The sequence below is a fragment of the Cebus imitator genome, unplaced genomic scaffold (assembly GCF_001604975.1).
Source record: "Cebus imitator isolate Cc_AM_T3 unplaced genomic scaffold, Cebus_imitator-1.0 Scaffold46, whole genome shotgun sequence".
Lineage (NCBI taxonomy): Eukaryota > Metazoa > Chordata > Mammalia > Primates > Cebidae > Cebus > Cebus imitator.
Genome location: NW_016107361.1, coordinates 3,112,918 through 3,132,941, shown reverse-complemented (window position 1 = coordinate 3,132,941; position 20,024 = coordinate 3,112,918). Strand labels below are relative to the sequence as shown.

The window sequence follows — 20,024 nt, the reverse complement described above, 5'->3', positions numbered from 1 at the left end:
ATTTCTATATTTTATATATTACGTGCCTGTCTCATAACCCCGCTAAACATATACAAAAGACCACAGATTTAATAGCTTCTCTTCTCATAAAGGAACATCAACATTGCATCCAGTTATCAGGATATGACCCTGCTATGCTTCCTACCATTAGACAAGGAACAAGTTCATACTCTCTTAGCTTGTGATCTTGATTGGCAAGTAGCAATGGCTGACTTTATTGGTAATACCAGCTTCCATTTACCAGCCTCTAAGCTCCTAAACTTTTTACAAACTATGCCTGTTAAATTTGTATCTATTGTTGTCTCTAAGCCTTTGTTTCATGCCACTAGTGTCTTTACAAATGGTTCAGAAAAAACTGAAAAGACAGCTATAGTGTGGCAAGTTGCCATGCAAAATTGGCAACACAAAATCCAGGAATATTTTAAAACTATGCAACAGGTGGAGACAGCTACCCTAACGTTGGCTTTACAAACTTTTCCTCACCAAGACATAAATATAGTTAGTGATTCTGCTTATGTGGTGTATAGTATTACTCATTTAAACCTTGCACATGTGAAAGGCATTACTAATGAATCTCTACTAGCTTTGTTTCTTACAGCGAAAGAGCTCCTCTGTGCCCATTGTCACCATCTTTACATCAGACATATTCGCTGTCATTCTAGGTTACCTGGTCCTTTATTGAAAGGGAGTGGTCAAGCTGATGCTCCGGTATGACCACAAATGTGGTTTGCAGACTTTTCTGCTTTTTTGCAAGCTCAAGCTGATCATGACTTTTGTCATCAGAATGCCTGCCATCTTAAACAACAGTTTCATTTACCACTTGCTCAAGTTCACATAATTATTAAAACTAGTTCTGATTGACAACAGCATTCTCACTCTCCTTTTTCCTTAAAGTTTAGTGCCAACCAACGAGGTCTGGTGCCTAATGCTGTCTGGCAAACTAACGTTACTCAGTATCCACCTTTCAAACATTTCAAATTTCTCCACGTTACCATGGACACTTATACAAGCTTAATACATGCTACCCCCTGAACTAAAGATGCAATTGCTCATTTGTTTGGATCTATTATAACTTTAGGTCTTCTATAAAAACTGATAATGGACTTTACTATCTTAGTGCTCAACTTACACATGCTTTGCAACTTTAACACATAGAACATAAAACTGGTATTTCCTATAGCTCAACCGGTTAGGCCATTGTTAAATGAGCTCATCAAACTCTTAAAATATATCTTAACAAACAAAAAATGGGGAATATGGGGCTCTCTTGTTGAGAACATAACTTGTCATTGGAGAATCGACCAGCAATGACGGTGATGACTCAGAAGGCATCTGACATTACTTGAGGACAGCTAAAGAAATTGGATCAACAAGAAACTATCCAGCTTGCTGCCGTGGAAGCCATGCAGCTGCAGAGAACTGCTTTCTTATGTATCCGGCAGTAATTGGGGAAACTTCTGAGAAAGTAAGATAGACGTGGATGTTAGGGTGGCTGGTAATTCTTGTCCTTTGCCAAGTGGGATTGGCTCAAGAACATGTTTATTAGAGTCATGTTCTAAATCCCCATTTGCAATGTTATTACATGGTGGGATGCTGACCTGCCTTTGTCTTCTAATGATACTTCTTGGACAGGAGGTCAATAGATGCCCCTGTCTTATCCCTTAACTGAAAATTTGAAATGAATTAAACTTAATGATTCCTTGACTTGTCTAGTTATCCCTCTCTTTGTTTTCTGGAATAGCACCTAAGCATGTTACTCTCATTCCTCAGGAGTGTCTTTACTATCAGCCCAAAGGGATGCTAAACTTGTAGATTTGACCTTTATTTCTGCTGTTACTACTAATCTTACTAAGGTCTTTAATGAAGCTACATAAGCGCCTGATCTTCCCATATGCCACCTGAGTAGGGACTGACGATGTAAGTTCAATGCCATGCAGAGGGCCTCTGTATGATAATGGCACCTTACTTGATTGGGGTCCCCATGGTTATCTTATGTCTGCAAATCAGACTATTGGATTTGGGAGTCCCTCCAATAGTTCTATCACTTGGTCAGAGTATGGGCTTTGAGGGCCAATATTACAACTAAAATGGAAACTAGCTTTAAGCTCTGCTCATACTCAAATTTGGAGATAAGTACACCTCTTTTTTGAACAAATTCTTTCACATGGTGAGTACATTATTAGTGGCGGCAACTATATCTTCTTTTTGCAGAATAATGTTACTGATATAGTCCTGATTTGTATTATCCACCCCTATATACTTCTGTAAGGTGTTCCTAATATAGAGCAGAATCTATCCTTTTATAGTATTAAAGTCTCTTCCAGTAGGTGGTATGCTGTGTGCTTGTTTCATCGAAATGTTACCCAGTTAAATATAACCTATGTCATAATTTTAAAATGGCATGCAGAATTGTGGCTGCCTGTAAATTTAACCCGGAACTGGGAGGGAGATTCTACCTTGCAGTTATTCAGAAAAGCACATCTACAAGGGGCTTACCGTGACCATTTGTCTTCTCAAATTTCCACTTTTCCGTGTGAATTAAAGAATCAACTTGAAGAATGGTCACAGCAATTACAAACAAGTACTTTTCAGCAATTATGAAAGGCTTTCAATGGTTAAACGCAAACACTTGTTGTCTGGGTTAAACATACACATTTGGGTGATGGCTGTTATACTTTCTTCTTTGCTTGGCATCTGCACATGACTCGGTGCTGCCACCCAATGCACCTACAACCAGGGAAGAACACTAGATGCTTACCTTGCTTTGGATGGCCAGCATGCTCTAAGAATTAAAGAAGGAGGAGATATGCAGGGTGCATGGCAACTTATTAAGACTTATGTACATGTCATTTGAGGTCGGGGCATAGGAAAATACTGAGGCACTGTGTATGTTATTTGTGCATGGGAATAAAACTCCTTGACCCTGAAAACAGGACAGGGAGTGGAATGTGTGGTGTGATAAGGAATGCTAAAAACAGCCTTCTGAGAAAGCAGTTTGAGTGTGTACAAGGTCACAGGTGCCTCAGTAACCCACCTCAAATGACCATCTAGTGGATGTCTGTAGTTAATACAAGCCCTTTCAATAAATACTTGGTGGACAGATGCTGGGGCAGACTCTCTAGGAAGACTATTCCCTGTCCCTGCTCAGCTGGAGCTCTGTGAGTACTTTGTTCTTGGCATTCACTGCAAGTTATAAGCGCTGCAATAAGGAAAATTTGTCTGATTAAAACATAATAATTAGAAAATTCTTCATGTATTGAAATGGAAAATTTATCTGAATTGAGCCTAAATGACAAATGCAATATTCCAAATATTATGTTTACTATGCTTTCATGTTAAAATGAAGGGGAAAAATTAAAAATACTAATAATGTATTATATTTACATTTTATAGAACTTGAAAGGAAACACAGCAATTACTGATGTTGTTACCTATGATGGGGGTAAACCAGGGAAAGAAGGGCCTATAACCTAAAGAGGCTTTAACTTTCTACCTTTAATGTACAGAATTTTGGAGCATTTTTCATGAAACAGTATGAAAGAGAATATGTACAGGTTTTCTTAACAAAGTGGGGAGATCCTACAAAGGAAATAGAGTCACATATCCTACTAGACTTTTTAAACACAGGAAAACACTGTGGCAAGTTATAAAGGATAAGCGATTTTACATATTAATCCAAATTATTTCTCATTTGTGGAGGCAAACACAACATATTTTTAAATATTCAGCAGGTATTTAAAATATCTGATAAGACTTAAGTGAAAAATAAAAATAAATACATAATAAAGTATATATTCAGGAATTGAATAAAACTTAGAGTTAGGTTTAAGTTTACAGATACATTTTCAGCAACTATTTAGGCCAGCTAAGTTTATTCACTGAGTTATATTCCTCTAAGCTAGGAACAAAGGTTTTTCGATTAGACTGCAAAAAGATACAAAGACAAAGCCAATCAGAACAATATATAGTAGGTAAAATTAACAAAAAAATCCAGAATGGCAAAATCAAAATCAATGTGCAATCTATTAATTGATCACAGTCTATCAGAAATGAATTGCTCAATAGAGCACCAAACATATAAAAATTATTTAAAATACAAGGAAAACTGACTTTATAGTGACTATTAAAATTAGTAGAAAACATATAACAATATACTCTTCAAATGACTTGAGTTAAAGAGTAAATAAAAAGTTTCCATCTCGATTAAAGCTTTACTAAGATATCTACAATGTAAAATAAGGCCTGTGTTATATATCAGGAGTAATTTTTCATCTATTTTTAAAATCTGTCTAAAAGTAACTTTTAACATCTTAACATTCTGTGTATGTTAAAATAGTAACAGGGACCCTAAGAATCTGAAACAAATCTACCGTTGAAGAAATGATAAATAAATTTGAAAATTATTCACTTTAATAAATTGCTCCTAAGTCCAATGTTCCCTGGTGTCCTTTGAAATAAATTTACGAGGAGTTGAAACAAAAAAATTTAGTTAGCCTCATAACTAGCATTCTTTGAAGAGACTATATTCAAGACTCTTATATATGTTAAACACATATCAAATATGTATACATATATGTATGTATATACACATAAAATAGGGTCTCAAAATTTTGAATGTTGAATGATTTAGTTTCTGCCTTAAGTCAGTATTTCCCACACAAGATTTACATTGACATTGATTTGTATTATGTAATAATACCCATTATAAACATGAAGAAAGTTTCTGAGAAGGGAGGAACTTCCTCAGTGATAGGCTACCTAGGAGGTGATGGAGCTGAAATTTGAGTTGAAAAAGAGAAGCTGAGTTAAATAATGTGCCACATGATTATCTGTAATTTCTGTGATTTTTGAATTATAATATATTAGAAAAATTAAAAGTAATTCTCTTTACCTTACAGTAAAATGTAGAAATTTCTTTTTCATGGACTTCGGCTTTTTATCTGGATATTTCTTTTGATCTTGTTTTATTGATGATTTCTTCAAAGGAAGAACACAGGCATCAACTGGGGGAAAGAAGAGTTTGGAAAGAGTGCTGGTAATCCTCCACCCAATATATTTGGAGAAAACTTCTTCTCTTACATTTGATGAAATTTTTGTACTGTGCCTAGTGAAAGGATCTGTTGGATCATTTAACTCAGCCTGTTGAAAGAAAAGAGAAAGGAATTAGTTGAAACAGGATTAAATAGGAGAAAAAAATAATGTATTATTAAATTTTTTAAAAGTATGTTTATTTACTTTGAGTAATATTGCATTCTTTCTGTTAAATAAAAATAATCTTTATAAGAAAAAAATTGCAGTTTTCCAAAAGATTTCAAAAATCCTAACAACAAACTTTCAGTGAAATAAGTAAACATTAATGCATCCAGTTTTGAAATTTTGAAAATTGTATAAGGTAATTTTTATTTTAAATTTGGTATACTTGCCATGTAAGAATTTCATAAGCATTCTGAAATTTCATTTAATGAGAAATTAAGCAATCAGTTGAAGGAATGTACATTTTATTAAATCGGCCTTTTATTTTTTATGCACAATCTAAACTGTTCTTGATATCAACAGAACATTTTTTCTTTCTTTCTTTTTTGAGATAGAGTCTCACTCTGTCACCCAGACTGGAGTGCGATGGTGTGAACTTGGCTCACTGCAACCTCTACTTCCCAGGTTTGAGTGATTCTCCTATCCCAGCCTCCCAAGTAGCTGAGACTACAGGTGTGCACCGTCATGCCTGACTAATTTTTGTTATTTTTAGTAAAGATGGGGTTTCATCATGTTGGCCAGGCTGGTCTCAAACTCCTGATCTCAGGTGATCCACCTGCCTCAGCCTCCCAAAGTGCTGAAATTACAGGCATGAGCCACCACGCCTGGCCAAACAGAACATTTTTATAAAGCAAAAATTGTAAGTGAAAAGCAAATACGAGTTTTGTATTTTGCTTAAATTGAAGATGTTTTAGATTTTTATTTTGATTATATTGAATATGTTCTAACACCAACAACTAAAAAGAATATAACAATTTTCTATCATTTAAGCAATATTTATTCAGGAAAGAGCTATTTTCTGAAATTTCCTATTTATGTTTGATAATGTTCAGGACTAACTTTTAATTACTTCTTTTAAAATGGCCAGGGGCATGTTTTCCTTGGCTGGAATCAGTAATAAATGAAAATGTAAGTAAAATGGCATATAATTTTTTTATTTTCACAGTATGTTCATACTGCTAACTCTTTTTCTTGTAAATAAGTTGGATGCTTCCTTTTTTCATTTGTTTTTACAATTTCATTGAGTATTATGTCTTCAGGGAGCTCATTACTAGTCACTCAGGATTTATTTCAGAGGCATATCTATCTTGTGAGAGGAAAGATAAGAATAGAAAATGTTTTCTGTATATGAACATCTAACTTAACCTCTTTCAGATTCTAAAATTAGGCCTGGCTCAATTAAATTACTGTTGAAAGATTATTGAATTATTTAGACAGAATTATAGTGGAAAAAATGAGTATAGTCTCAGGATATAGACTGAAAGAAAAACAGTTAAAGCAATGAGAAAAATAGCAAAAGGCAGGTATGCAAATATGTGTTATCTTGAAAGTCATAGACGATGAGAAACAATAACATGAAAATAAAAACACTGACAAAGGATAAGGTGAAAAATCACACAAGTAAGCAAGCATATGATTCAGTAATCCCACTACTGGGTATACACAAAAGAAAATCAGTATGTCAAAGAGAGAGCTGCACAGCCACGTTTATTGCAACATTACTCTCAACAGCCAAGTTGTAAAATCAAGCTAAGTGTCCATCAACCAATGAATGGATAAACAAAATGTGGTATATATACACAATGGGATAGTATTCAGCCATAAAAATAGAAGAAAATTCTGTCATTTTTAACAACATGGATGAACCTGGGGGACATCATGCTAAGTGAAATAAACCAGGCACACAAAGACAAATATCACATGAGCTCACTTACATGTAGAATCTAAAACGTTTATCTCATAGAAGTACAGTAGGCTGCTGTTTAGCAGGGGCTGAGGGGTGAAGGGCTGGGGAGATGTTTGTCAAAAGACTTCAGTTAGATGGGAGAAATAAATTCAAGAGATCTAATGTACAACATGCTGACTACAGTCAATGCAAATACATCATATCTTGAAAAATGCTGAGAGTAGACATTAAGTGTTCTCAACAGAAATAATAAAAATGTGCGGTTATGCATTTGTTAATTAGCTCAATTTGATCATTTCACACTGTATATATAAAACATCATAAGAAGGGACTGTGTTCTCTTTCTGGGTCCACAAGGGGGCGTAGTTTTAAGGGCAAAAACTTCCCAGTGCCATGCCCCCTCCCATCTCTCTCCATCCGGGAGATTTAACAATTTTTGTTTAATTTTTGTGGGCATGGGAAAAGGTCACAAGTCAATCACTCCAGCGGAAGTTTAAAGGAACTCTTTTCACTAGTGGGTGGGGGGGGATTGGAGAAGGTGGGAATTCCTTCCAGGTTAAAAGTCCCTGTCTCCCTCATCCAGGCAGATTTCCCCTCTGGGGTCCCCTTCCACACAGTCTCTCATGAAAGCTTTCTCTCTTCCACTCCTTTTTCTCTTTCCCTACCTAAATAAATCATTTTTCTGCAAATGCTTTTGGGGTCTTCTATTTACTTTACAAGTGCACTCACTGTGGTGCCCCTCTCCCATTCTTGAGAGCAGGAAACCAAAAGCCTGGAGCCCATCGGGGAGTGAGCTAAGCACTCCCCTGCACCCCAAAACTTGCTTACAATGTTTTACACAATAAATGTATACAATTTTATTCTTTAGTGTAGAAAAATTTTTAAAGGTTAAAAAATAGTGACACCACCAAAAAAGAGCTCCTTTTTTTTACTCAACAGTATTGCACAAATTAAGATATTATGGTGAGCTCTAGAATTACTAAGAAAGTTATGAATGAATAAATGAATGAGTAAACAGATGGCCCAAAACAAAATGATGTTTTCTCATGATATAATTTCTGGTAAAATACATCATAATCAAAGACAACATTACCCTGTGAGGGAGGAGAATAGGATCTGGAAAAAGGGAACCTAAAGCCAATTCACACTGACTTCCTAGAACTAAATCAAAATAAAAATCCCAACTTTCCTTGCCCAAGTTACAAAAGGACCAGAGGCTACTCTCCTTGCAACCTCTGCTTTTCTGTGTGGCAAATAAAAACTGAAAGTACCTCTGGTTGGTCCTTTTCCATAACCAATCAGACTGATGGCAGATTAAGTAATTATTTGCATAGGATTTTGGATTTCTTTTTCTCCTTTCCCCTTTTCCTCTCTAATCCATATAGGGGAGTCTTTGTTTTCTCTCTCTTTTCCTTTCCAATTTGGGATCCTTGGTGTGCAGTGCCTAAACACAGAGCCTACTGCATGTTTCTGGATGGGGTGAATCTCTGGAGAAACTAAAAGGTTTCCATGTGGAAGCACTTGACTGCCACCAGTGGGTTCGAGTAAGGGACCTGAGTCCTTTTACTTTTTTTTTTCTTTTTTAGTATTTCAGCAGCTGTTTCCTAGTAGCTCCTTGGTATTTGGGGGAAACTGGCCAGGGCCACCCTCTGGTGTTGCCTGTAGGCCAAGGAGTGAACTGAGATAGCTGCCCCGCCTGGAAGAGGGATGGACTGTTTTCTACCTTTTCTGGTTACAGTCCCTGATCTCTACGTGTGACACAATTGGCAGTGGCACTGGGCAATCTCACATTTCAGGCCACTTAAACCATCTTTTCCTACATATGGCACAAATGGCAGCAACAGTTACTCCAGAGTGAACTCATATACATTTCAGGTGACTTGAGCCTTCTTTTTTCATGCTTAATTCTTCTCTTTCTGTACTTGACTGGCCAAGGACAAAAGAAACCACCTAGCTATGTGAAGAAGGTTATAAAGAAGAGAGATGACTGGTTGTTTAAAAAGAGGGATGATTAGGACAAGTCAGATGGTCTGGGCATGTTGTAGATGATCTGTGTGGGGCATGGCAGGTATTCATAAAACGGAATTTATGCAGGAACTGATGTACAATCTAATGTGAATTTCTTGCCTAAATTTAGATAGTAAAGGGGTTGCTTTAAGTGGGTTGGAAAAACCTTAAGGAAATCTCATAATGGGTCATCAGTGGTGGAGGGAACCATTCCAAAGAAGCACCAGCCCTCATCTAAGGTCAGAGATGTCTGAAAAACCAAGACAGGGCCCAAATGGTGGATGCCCCTGGGGACTCCAGTTGGGCCAGAATTTTTCCAGGACGATGTCTCAGGCATCACTTGGGTCAGTTGATAAACCCTCCACTATTTAAAGTCCTACTCTCTTTTCCAGACCACTATGGGCAATTCTTCATCTATTCCACCTGATTCCCTACTTGGCTGCATCCTCCACCGTAGGAATCAATTTGACCCTGATAGTCTAAAGAGAAAACATTTTTTTTTTCTGCAACGCTATTTGGCCCCAATATGAGCTGCCCAGACTGGAACAATGTGCAGTCAATGGTAGTCTTAATCGTGACACCATCCTGCAATCAGACGTATTTTGCAAGATGCAGGTCAAATGGTCAGAAATCCCTTATGTACAGATCTTCACAACCCTATACCAAAACCTAACAATCTGCAAAACTCCCAGATCCAGCCCCTTAAAAGAAAGTCTGTCTCTCAGTGTGAACAGCAACTGCCTCCATATAGCCCTTTGCCAAGTGCTCTTGAGACTAAACTCCAAACACTGGGAACCCTACTAAGTCCCTCTCACACTCAAAGGGGAAAACTGTATTTAACTCTCCCTCCAGCCCTGCTACTCCTTAGGGAAGTAGCAGTAGTTGAGGGACCAGTACTAGTGCAGGTCCCCTTCTCTATAACTGATATACAACAATGTAAGGAAAAGCTAGAAAGCTATTTCAAGAATCCCAGGAAATTTTCAGCTTTTCAAACTTTGGTCTTAGCCTTTGCTCTCTCATGGAGAGATATTCAATTCATTCTAGCAATCTGTTGCACCCCCTTGGAAAAAAGATCAAATCTTTGAGGCCACCCATGGGGAAGCAGATGATTTATTCACCTAAAGCCCTCAGGGCTATCACTTGGGCCCAAACACAGGCTCCACTATTGATCCTATTTGGGACTATAACACCCCCATGGGAATGAACAACTGGGCTGAATTTCTTGAGGCTTTTCTTAGAGAAATGAGAATGGGAATAACCAAGGTAGTAAATAATGATAAATTTAAAAAAGTAACACAAGCCAAGGAGGAAAATCCAGCCATGTTTTATGGCAGACTGGAGGAAGCCTTTACAAAATATACTGCTCTGGACTCTTCCTTTTCCAAAGACAAAATATTAATGGCACAACATTTCATTAGCCAATCCACCACAGATATTAGATTTAAGTTTAAAAGCTACTGATGGAGCCACAAACTAATCAAAATCAGGATTTTGATACTGCTTTTATGGTGTATAAAAATCATGACCTGGAAGAAGAAAACTAGGAACAGATTAAAGAAAAATGGTAGACCAAAATTACGGCAGCCATCTTTGGCAATTCCCTGAATGACTAAAGAGCAGCTACAGGAAACCTGAAGGGCCATAAGTATAATGCTAATGCCAGCAAAGGCTTTTGCTTGATATGCAAAAAAAAAAAAAAAAAAAAAAAAAAAAAAGAGCATTGGTCAAAGGACTGTACTAAGTCACCACCAGGCCCCTGTTGAAAATGTCAGGGCACCAGTTATGAACCCTGTCACTGAAGGATTGACTGCCCCTGCTCCCACTAAGGGGTTCAGTCAGGCAAAACTCTAGCAGCACAAAAGCAGGAATTAGATGAAGACTGAAGGGGCCCAGGGTCTTCCTCACTGCCCCTGTCCAGGAACACTGTAATTACTACTGAGGAGCCCCAGGTAATTCTGGACATCATGGGCAGCCAAATTTAGTTTGTTTTTTTTTGATACAGGGGCAAATTTCTCTGTTCTCACTGTTTTTGTGTAAAGCTTTTCTCACAGTCCATGAGCGTTATGGGAATGGAAGGAAAGCCACAAACATTCTTTACTCTTTCTTTGATTTGTCAATTTGAGAAACAAATCTTCCAGTAGGAATTTCTAGTAGTACCAAGCTGCCCAATTCCCCTGTTGGGAAGAGATATTATGGTTAAAATAGGGGCACTACTACAATGTAAGCATCACCTGGCAGAATTGCTAACAGCCAAAAATACAGCCAATGTTCTAGATTACATTAGTAAACAGGATAACCCACTGGCATAGTACACTAGAAACATAGGGAAGGCTAAAACAGCAGTGCCAGTCAAAATACATCTTAAAGACCCAAGCGATTTTCCCAGTCAAAAACAATACATAATTAAGCTGGAAGCAAGAAAAGGCATAGCACACATAGTTGAGGTATTACTTACCCATGGGCTATTAAAATCCTGCAATTCTCCCTGCAATACCCCCATCTGACCCATTCTCAAGCTTCGGGGGAATATTGAAAGTTTATTACATGTTAGTACAGAACCTCAGAATAATTAATGGGACTGTTATCTCTACACCCATTGGTGGCAAATCCATATACCCTTCTGGCTCAGGTGCCAGAAGATACTAAATGGTTCTCAGTGCTAGACCTAAAAGATGTTTTTCTTCTCCATTCCTCTGGCACCAGAGTCCTAATATCTTTTTGCCTTTGAATGGAAAAACCTTAATACCAGAGGAAAACAACAATACACTTGGACAGTGCTCCCCCTCCAGATTTTTGGGACATGCCCCATTTCTATGGCCAGGCCTTAGAGAGGGCTCCGAGGGATGTGCAGTGGCAGAATGGGAGTACACTCCAGCGTGTGGCTGACCTTCTGTAGCCCAACCCAGGAAGCTTCTGAACAAAATACTACAAAAAATTTTGAATTTCCTGGCAGACAGAGAACCCAAAGAGTCCAAAAAGAAGGCTCAGAACACCCTTCAACATGTTCAATATTTAGGGTATGTCTTAACACCTGGAGCCTGGAAAATGTCCCCAGAATGAGTGCAAGCCATATGTGGTTTGCACTCATTTGATGTGGGGCCTCCCCACATCAAGCAACAGCTTCATTCTTTTGGGGTGATGGCTGCGTTTTGCAGAATATGAGTACCAAACTTGGGGATCATAGCAAAATCCTAGCATGAAGCAATAAAGGGGCCTGAAAACTAGCTAATGGAATGGACCCTGGAAATGAGACAAGCAGGTCATTGCACATACATATGTTAGCCAGCCTAATTTAAAAGACCAGCATCTCCCAGATTCTGAGGATTACTGGTTTACAGACAGCAGTAGTTTCATGGCAAATGGGGAGCACCTGAGCTGGATACACAACAGTAAATCGTAATACCACTGAAGCCCAGACACTGTCCGCTAGCATATTAGCACAAAAGGCTGAAAGCATTACTCTTACCTGAGCAACACTGGGACAAGGTAAAAAGCTTAACATCTATACAGAATCTATGTATGCATTCCTTGTGGTTTATTCTCATGCTACAGTCTGGAAAGAAAGGGGACTACTAACTAGCAAACACTCCCCTATAAAGCACGGGCCTGAAATTCTTCAGCTATTAAAAGCATACATCTGCCAAAGGCCACAAGTATAATTCATTGTAGGGGGCACCAAAGGGACTTAACCCCTATAGCACAAGAGAACAGCAAGGCTGACAGAAAAGACACAGCCATAGCCTTCAGGCTGAAATCCCAACAGAAACAGCTAATGAAGGAGCAAGAGAGACAAAAACAGGGATCCTGGTGGTATATGGGATCAAAAATATATCTCCCTCAAACAGCCCAATGGAGAATTAAAAAACCCTGCATGACTCTTTCCATAAGGGGAGAGATGCCAGCCTGGCCATGGTTAACAGACTCTTCATTGGGCCTAACTTAGCTTCAGTGGTTAAGCAAGTCTGTCAAGCCTGCTCATTGTGTGCACTTAACAACTCAGGAAACAAAATGCCTCCTCTAATAAAACCAATCCAGAGAGGAGGAACTTATCCAGGGGAAGACTGGCCGTTAGATTTGACCCATATGCCTGCTTTCAGAGGGTATAAGTTTTTGTTAGTGCTAATAGATACCTTTACTGGTTGGGTTGAAGTTTACTCTAACAGAACAGAGAAGGTTAATGAGGTTATAAAGTTTCTCTTAAAAGAAATAATCTCCCAGTTTGGGTTGCTTGAGAGACTCCAGAGTGATAAAGGCCTGTCCTTTATCTCCCAAATAACTCAAGGGGTTGCTAAGGCTCTCATAATCAAATACTATTTATATTCAGCATGGAGGCCTCAATCCTCCGGGAAAATAGAAAGGGCTATCTGAACTCTAAAATGAGTGTTAGCTAAGCAATGTCAGGAAACATTAGAAGCTTGGGTCGGCTTACTTCCCATAGCCCTTTTAAGGAACCATAATACTTCTAGAGCAAAAATTAATATAAGTCCACAAGAAATGTTACCTGGAAGGCCATTCTAAACTAATGATTCAATTACTGACCCAGAAACAGCCAATTCAGTAAAATACCTAGTTAACCTAGGACAATTTCAGCAGGCTTTATAAAAGTTTGAAATTCAAAGGTTTCCCACACCAGGAAGTAACCAGCAACCCCAAACCAGGCCGAGAAATGAAGTATTTGTTGAAACATGGAAAAGGAGATCACCTATTCAACAATTACAACCCAAATGGAAGTAATACTGGCCATGCTTTCTGTACTTAAAGTACTAAGATTAGATAGTTGAATACACCTTTCAAGGATCAAGTTTGCGATACCTGAAGCCCCAAACCTGAAACCTCAAGCTGCCATCAGCCACTATACCTGTGAATGTGTGGCAGACCTGAAGTACCTGTTTAGAAGACAGCCAAAAGATAAGTATATACCTACCAACTTTCCTTGGTGTCTTTGTTGCATAGTTACTGTAGGCTGAATAATAGTAGGCTTTTTTTTTACATTTTTGCACTTTAATTGCCTTCTTCCAAATGGATGGTATCACTTCCTTTGTATTAAAAGCTGAATGTTTTAATTCATTTCTATAACAAACATTTCTTACAGCGTATGTATCCAGCCCATGAAGTGCCCATTAAATCTTTTAACCAAATTCATTTCCTCTCATCTGGAAATCATCAACCTTCAAATGATCATGTGACAAGGCTTCCAGCAGTTTCAGGTGAAGACACCATCTCCAGTTATCAAGAAGCTACCCTGTCTCCATTAGACAGAGCAGAGTGAAAGTTTCATGATCCCCAATAGGTAGGGACTAAGCCCAAGTCAGCATTACAGAAGAAAGACCATCACATCAATCCCTCTGTTTCCCGCAAAGGTCTATGGGGATCATGTCTCTGAGGGGGGAAAAGGAGGCAAGAGAATAGGGTCTGAAGGCAGGGAACTTAAGGCCAATTCATGCTGACTTTCTGGAACTAAATCAAAAGGAAAACTCCAAATTTTCATGCCCAACTAACAAAAGGACTGGAGGCTACTCCCTTTGCAACCCCTCTCCCCTTCAGCATTGCAGATGAAAAATTTAAAGTATCTCTGATTAGTCCCCTCCCACAACCAATCAGACTGATCATTGGCACTACTTCATTTACATAGAGCATACACCAAGTAACCAATGGGAAACCTTTAGAGGGTATTTTAAAGCCCAGAAAATTCTGTAACCAGGGATCTTGAGCCACTTTCTTGAGCCAGCGTGCACCCTGGGAAGCGTACTTTCATTTTCAATAAATTCCTGCTTTGTTGCTTCATTCTTTCCTTGCTTCGTGCATTTTGTCCAATTCTTTGTTCAAAACACCAAGACCTCCAAATTGTTTTGGCACGGCACAAGTTGTGGTGAAGACCCTCCACCGGTAAAATCTGTATTATAGAATCTTGATGTTCATTTTACCATGTCTCATTTGACTACTCACCTTCTTCCCTCTAAGACAGGAGACGCTATAGTTTCAGATGCCAGCTGCTCAGCAAAATGAAGATATTCCCGCATCTTTCTCTATGGTTCTCTTGTTAGAAGCCCAGGTAAATTTCTATCCTTCATTGATATCTAAGTCCTCTGTCTAATAGAAATGTAGTCTCAAATTTCAGTCAAATGTATACTTTCCTTATTTACGAAAGGCTTTCTGTGTTTGTTTTCTTGCAAGAAGTTGCCAGGAAGGTTATGGGATATGCACTATGAAAGATCTGAAATAATGTGTGTCTCCACCACTTACTACTTAAGAATGTAAACTTGAAAAATTTTAGTTAACTTCTCCAGGACTGTTTTGTGTTTAGTTTAGTTCTGGCTTGTTTTTCATCTGTGATATGGGGATAATAAATACCTTTTAGTTTTGTGGAGGTTAACATAGATCATTTAGGATGACCTGTCTTGTAGATAGTGAGAAGATCAACAGATATTAGTGCCTTTCAGGTCTTCCCTAGGACAGAGCACTAGAGCTCTGGCCTTTGCAGCAACTCCCACCAACCCAGGAAGACTCTACCCAACTTCCACCATACCAAAACAATTTGGTTACAACATAACTTTTATATTAGCAAATGTATAAAATAGGATCATGATTCTACTTCTAGAGTCATCTTCTATAGTTATCTTCCTTCTTCTCCTAAAGCCATTATTCTAATATGTTATGATATTAAGGGTCTTGAATGCCATCTATGCATAAATTTGTCTATACTTCTTGAGACTAGACATAAACAAAATATTAATGGCCATTTTTTACAACAGATTCCAAATTTATAAATTTACTACTATTTAGCCTGGCAATGAACATTGCTTCAAACGCCATCTTTAACTGTTTATTTACATTGTAATTATGTGTTCTTATTTTTCAGTGATCCCTATGAAGATTATAAAAATTTAGGGTTTCCTTTATTATCACATTACTAGAACATGACATTTATTTTTCTTAAGAAACAAACAGGAATTTTAAAAATATCTATGTTAACTTTATTGATTTGATTTACCATTAAAATTGGAAAAGTGGTATTCTTGAGACTATTTCTTTCAAATGCATATTTTAACAGAGCCAGGAACAGAAGCTTACACTTTGCCTTTGTGTTGAGCATAAAGATGGCAAAACCCAGCATGAATGAAGGAAGAAAATGGATAAATCAGCCCAAAGGAATTAGGATGTAGTAGCAATACGCACATACCAAAAAAAAAAAGAAAGGCCTTTCTAAAGTTCTGAATTTTCCACCAATAATTAGAGAAAATGTAGCAAACACAACAAAATTTGAGCTAACTCACATTATTTTTGACATAAGAGAAAAAAGAACTTCAAACCGTTGCAGCAATTTGCTACAAATTCTCTTTCCTTCTCTCAGTCTCTCTCTTTTTATGATGTCTTTACCCTTCCTTAAGTAATCTTGCTAAAATATTTAACTTGTTTTTGAAAATAATTTTTTTCTTAAACTTCAAAGTTTAAATGACTCATTAATAATATCAAAATATTATTTTCTATTGGAGTTACAAAAGCTCACAAAGGAGAACAGCATGAGTAATTTCTTCCTACTAAAATTATAGTCATTGGACTATTTTTATTGCCAGTACCTGGGAGCATGTTATCAGTGTAGTTATCTCAGGCCCTATCTTTGTATGTACATTATGGTTTTAAGAAGGACTAATATCCTTCAAATGGAAAGAAGGAAAAGAAGGGACTAAATGGGACTATCCATTTTCCCTCTTGCTAGTCATGCGATCTTGCACAAGTTCCTTAACTTCTCTGAGTATGATTCCTTATCCCTGAAGTGGAATTATGAAAATATTTTACTTCACAGATTTATAGTAAAGATGAAACAAAAAGCATATATTTTCTAATACCATCTCTAGCACACAGAAGTGTTTCAATAAATGTTAGTTCCTAGTTTATATTTAATTTTAGAGAAAGCATGAAACAGTAGAAATGGCAGAGCCTTTGAGTCAAGCTCACTCACAGTGCACCTTCCATGAGCACCTCATTTTATGCTGTTTAAAACTGAGATCCTTGATCTGCATGGAAGATGATGGTGGTAGGGGAGCCGTGGACTCAAATGAGTTAATATACATGATACATGTATATAAAAGATACTTTGTACAGTGCCTGGTGCATGATAAAGGCACTACAAAAACTGTTTATTATTTTGTTATATTACAACATTAAATTTTGTTTTCTTAAAATAATGTATTTGTTACATCGGTGTTCTATTGATAAGTATTTAAGGATCACACTTGTCCAAAAATACAGCCCACTTTTCACACTGTTTCCATTTATGACAAAAGTAAAGCCACATGTGGAGGAGAGAAATAAGCACTGAGAAAATAGACACTAATCCTGTTGTTTGTTCTGTTTTGCTGCACTACAGAGTACATTAGGGATATGGAAATATCATTAAGAATAAAAACAAATTTTGCTTTAAATATCACACCATAAAATGTTAACAACAAAGTGCTTTACCTGATGAATCAAAGGTACTCTGAATAAAGTCACATATTCATTTTAGTTGTACATATTTCTTTTTGATATTTTAGGTCATATAGCAGATGGCAGAAAATACTTATACATGATGACTTTTCCTAGATGTGCCAGCATATGCTGCTGAATTGCCTATACAGAGAAACCCTGCTCATTGCAAGTCTCCCTGGAAGTATTTCAAACAAAGCACTCAGTTAACATTTGTTTATTATGCCACTGTGAGTATATGACAGTTTTTAATTTCTTTCCCAAATACTCAGGCAACAGTTGGGTTTATATTGAATTTGTCACATGAAGGGCTCATGTTTCAGGATCTATTCAGAAATGTTTTTTATTTCAAATATGCTTATTAAATATTTCACCTCTCCTCCAACCTCCAAGAAACATCAAATTTTATGAACAAATATAACAAGAGTTGTAGATGATAAAATGTTATCATGGATAAAAGACATACAAAATGAGAGTAGAAAATGTAGGGAAAGTAGATAATGTAAAGAGTAGATAATTTAGTTAGGAATGGATTTACCAGTGTGTAGATACATTGAAGTATTAAATTAAATCTTGTATTTATGAAATTCAACAGTTTATCATATAAATTTCATATTTATTTTAAAGCATAAAAAGAGAAAAATTCTACTTAATTCCATAAAGATTCCATTATAGTAAATTCTTATGAAATAATTCCTTCACATTATAATGTATGATAGTTTATAAATAAAGTTATATGTTACTCTATGTAGATGATAATACTATTGTATAACAAAAGGTTTTGAAGCAAAGAATTAGTAAAGGAGAGAAAGAACAAAAGTTGTGCTATAAACATAGTTATTTGAAATAAATAAGAATGGAATACATATTTTTTTTAGATCAAAGTATCTGAGGCACAAGACTTCACTGTATAGGTGTTTTATAGATGTTCCCTAATTCACATGGAGTAATAAGAGAGCATCTGAAGACTAAGTTTTTAAATCCTTGTGAAATGAAAGCTTCTATGTAGTTTATACCATAGAACTCATCCAAAGAGGTACCACAGGAAAATAATATAAGTTAGTTTAAGGGATTTAGGGAATTAGCAAGTTATTAAGGAAATATAAGAATATTTAGAAATAACCAAGCTTTGGAGTTTTATTATGGAAAATAAGTGTTGCCACAGTAGTGCCAAAAAAAAAAAAAAAAAAAAAAAGAGTGTGAGAGAGAGAAAGACCTCAAATATATTATACTAAAGTTTTACTTGTAAAATTAAGCACACCTGTAAGATGTGCTTAATTTAACTTATAGATAAAGAAAATGTGACACATATACACCATGGAATACTAGGCAGTTATAAAAATGGACAAGTTCATGTCCTTTGCAGGGACATGGACAAAGCTGGAAACAATCATTCTCAGCAAACTGACACAATGACAGAAAACCAAACACCGTGTGTTCTCATAAGTGAGTGTTAAACAATGAGAACACATGGACACAGGAAGGGGAACATCACTCACCAGGGCCTGTAAGGGGTGAGGGTCTAGGGGAGGGATAGCATTAGGAAAAATACCTAAGGTAGATGATGGGTGATGGATGCAGCAAACCACCACTACATATGTATACCTATGTAAAATGCGTGCACATTCTGCACAAGTACCCCAGAACTTAAAGTATAATAATAAAAATAAATAAAATTTTAAAAATAAAAAGAACATATTCTGACCATTTCAGGTAATAAAATATAACTTTAATAAATTCAAATTTTAATTTTTCTAAAACATCTCACCTATACAGCAAATCTGATCATTTTGTCTTGTTTTGTATTATTTGTGTATGTGGCATTTGGCTGTTTAACTTTGTCTAAGTTGGCATTATTAATTTCCCTAAGAAAGTAGCTTTAAAAAAATGTAAACCAGTATTTTTTCTTTTACTCAATAAAATTAGGCATGAGAAGGAAGAAATTTTCACTGTGAAACTCAGGAAAGTAGAAAATCACATAGGTGTAACAAACAAGCACAAGGAAGACAGAAAGAAAAACTGAGGCCTGCACAGATGCTAATCACTTTAGTCTTTTGAATAATTAGGTATGGAAAATTTGAGGAAGTTAGTTTTGACATTAGTACGTACTCCTAATTCCTAGTGCAGACATGTAAATACTGCATTTGACATTAGGAATATACCATCTAATAATAAAATGAAAAAAAATCTTTTATAACCAAAGCCATAAAAATGATGCAAACAAAAACACTGGGTAGGAGAAAAATAAACACAGCAAACAGACACCTAATTTTATGTTTCATCTATGACAATATACCATTCTTAGTCAATGAAATCATGCTTCAAAATCAAATTGAATAAAAAGTTTCTCAGCTGGGTGTAGTGGCTCACACCTGTAAGCCCAGCACTTTGGGAGGCCAAGGTGGGCAGATCACTTGGAGTCAGGAGTTTGAGACCAGTCTGGCCGGCATAGTGAAATCCTGTCTCTATTAAAAATACAAAAATTGTCTGGGCATTGTGGCGCATGCCCATAGTCCCAGGTACTCAGGAGGCTGAGTCAGGAGAATTGCTTGAACCCAGGAGGTGAAGGTTGCAGTGAGCCAAGATCGTGCAGCTGCACTCCAGCCTGGGT

At 36.9% G+C, this 20,024-nt stretch overlaps 1 protein-coding gene across 1 annotated transcript in view; it reads right to left on the bottom strand.

Annotated features, from left to right (window-relative positions):
- TMEM232 (transmembrane protein 232) overlaps nucleotides 1-20,024 on the bottom strand; it is a 337,836-nt gene that overhangs the window by 132,108 nt on the left and 185,704 nt on the right. Inside the window, exon 11 of the mRNA XM_037737996.1 lies at nucleotides 4,892-5,139. Coding sequence (XP_037593924.1) covers nucleotides 4,892-5,139 — 248 coding nt within the window. The remainder of the gene's footprint in view (nucleotides 1-4,891; nucleotides 5,140-20,024) is intronic.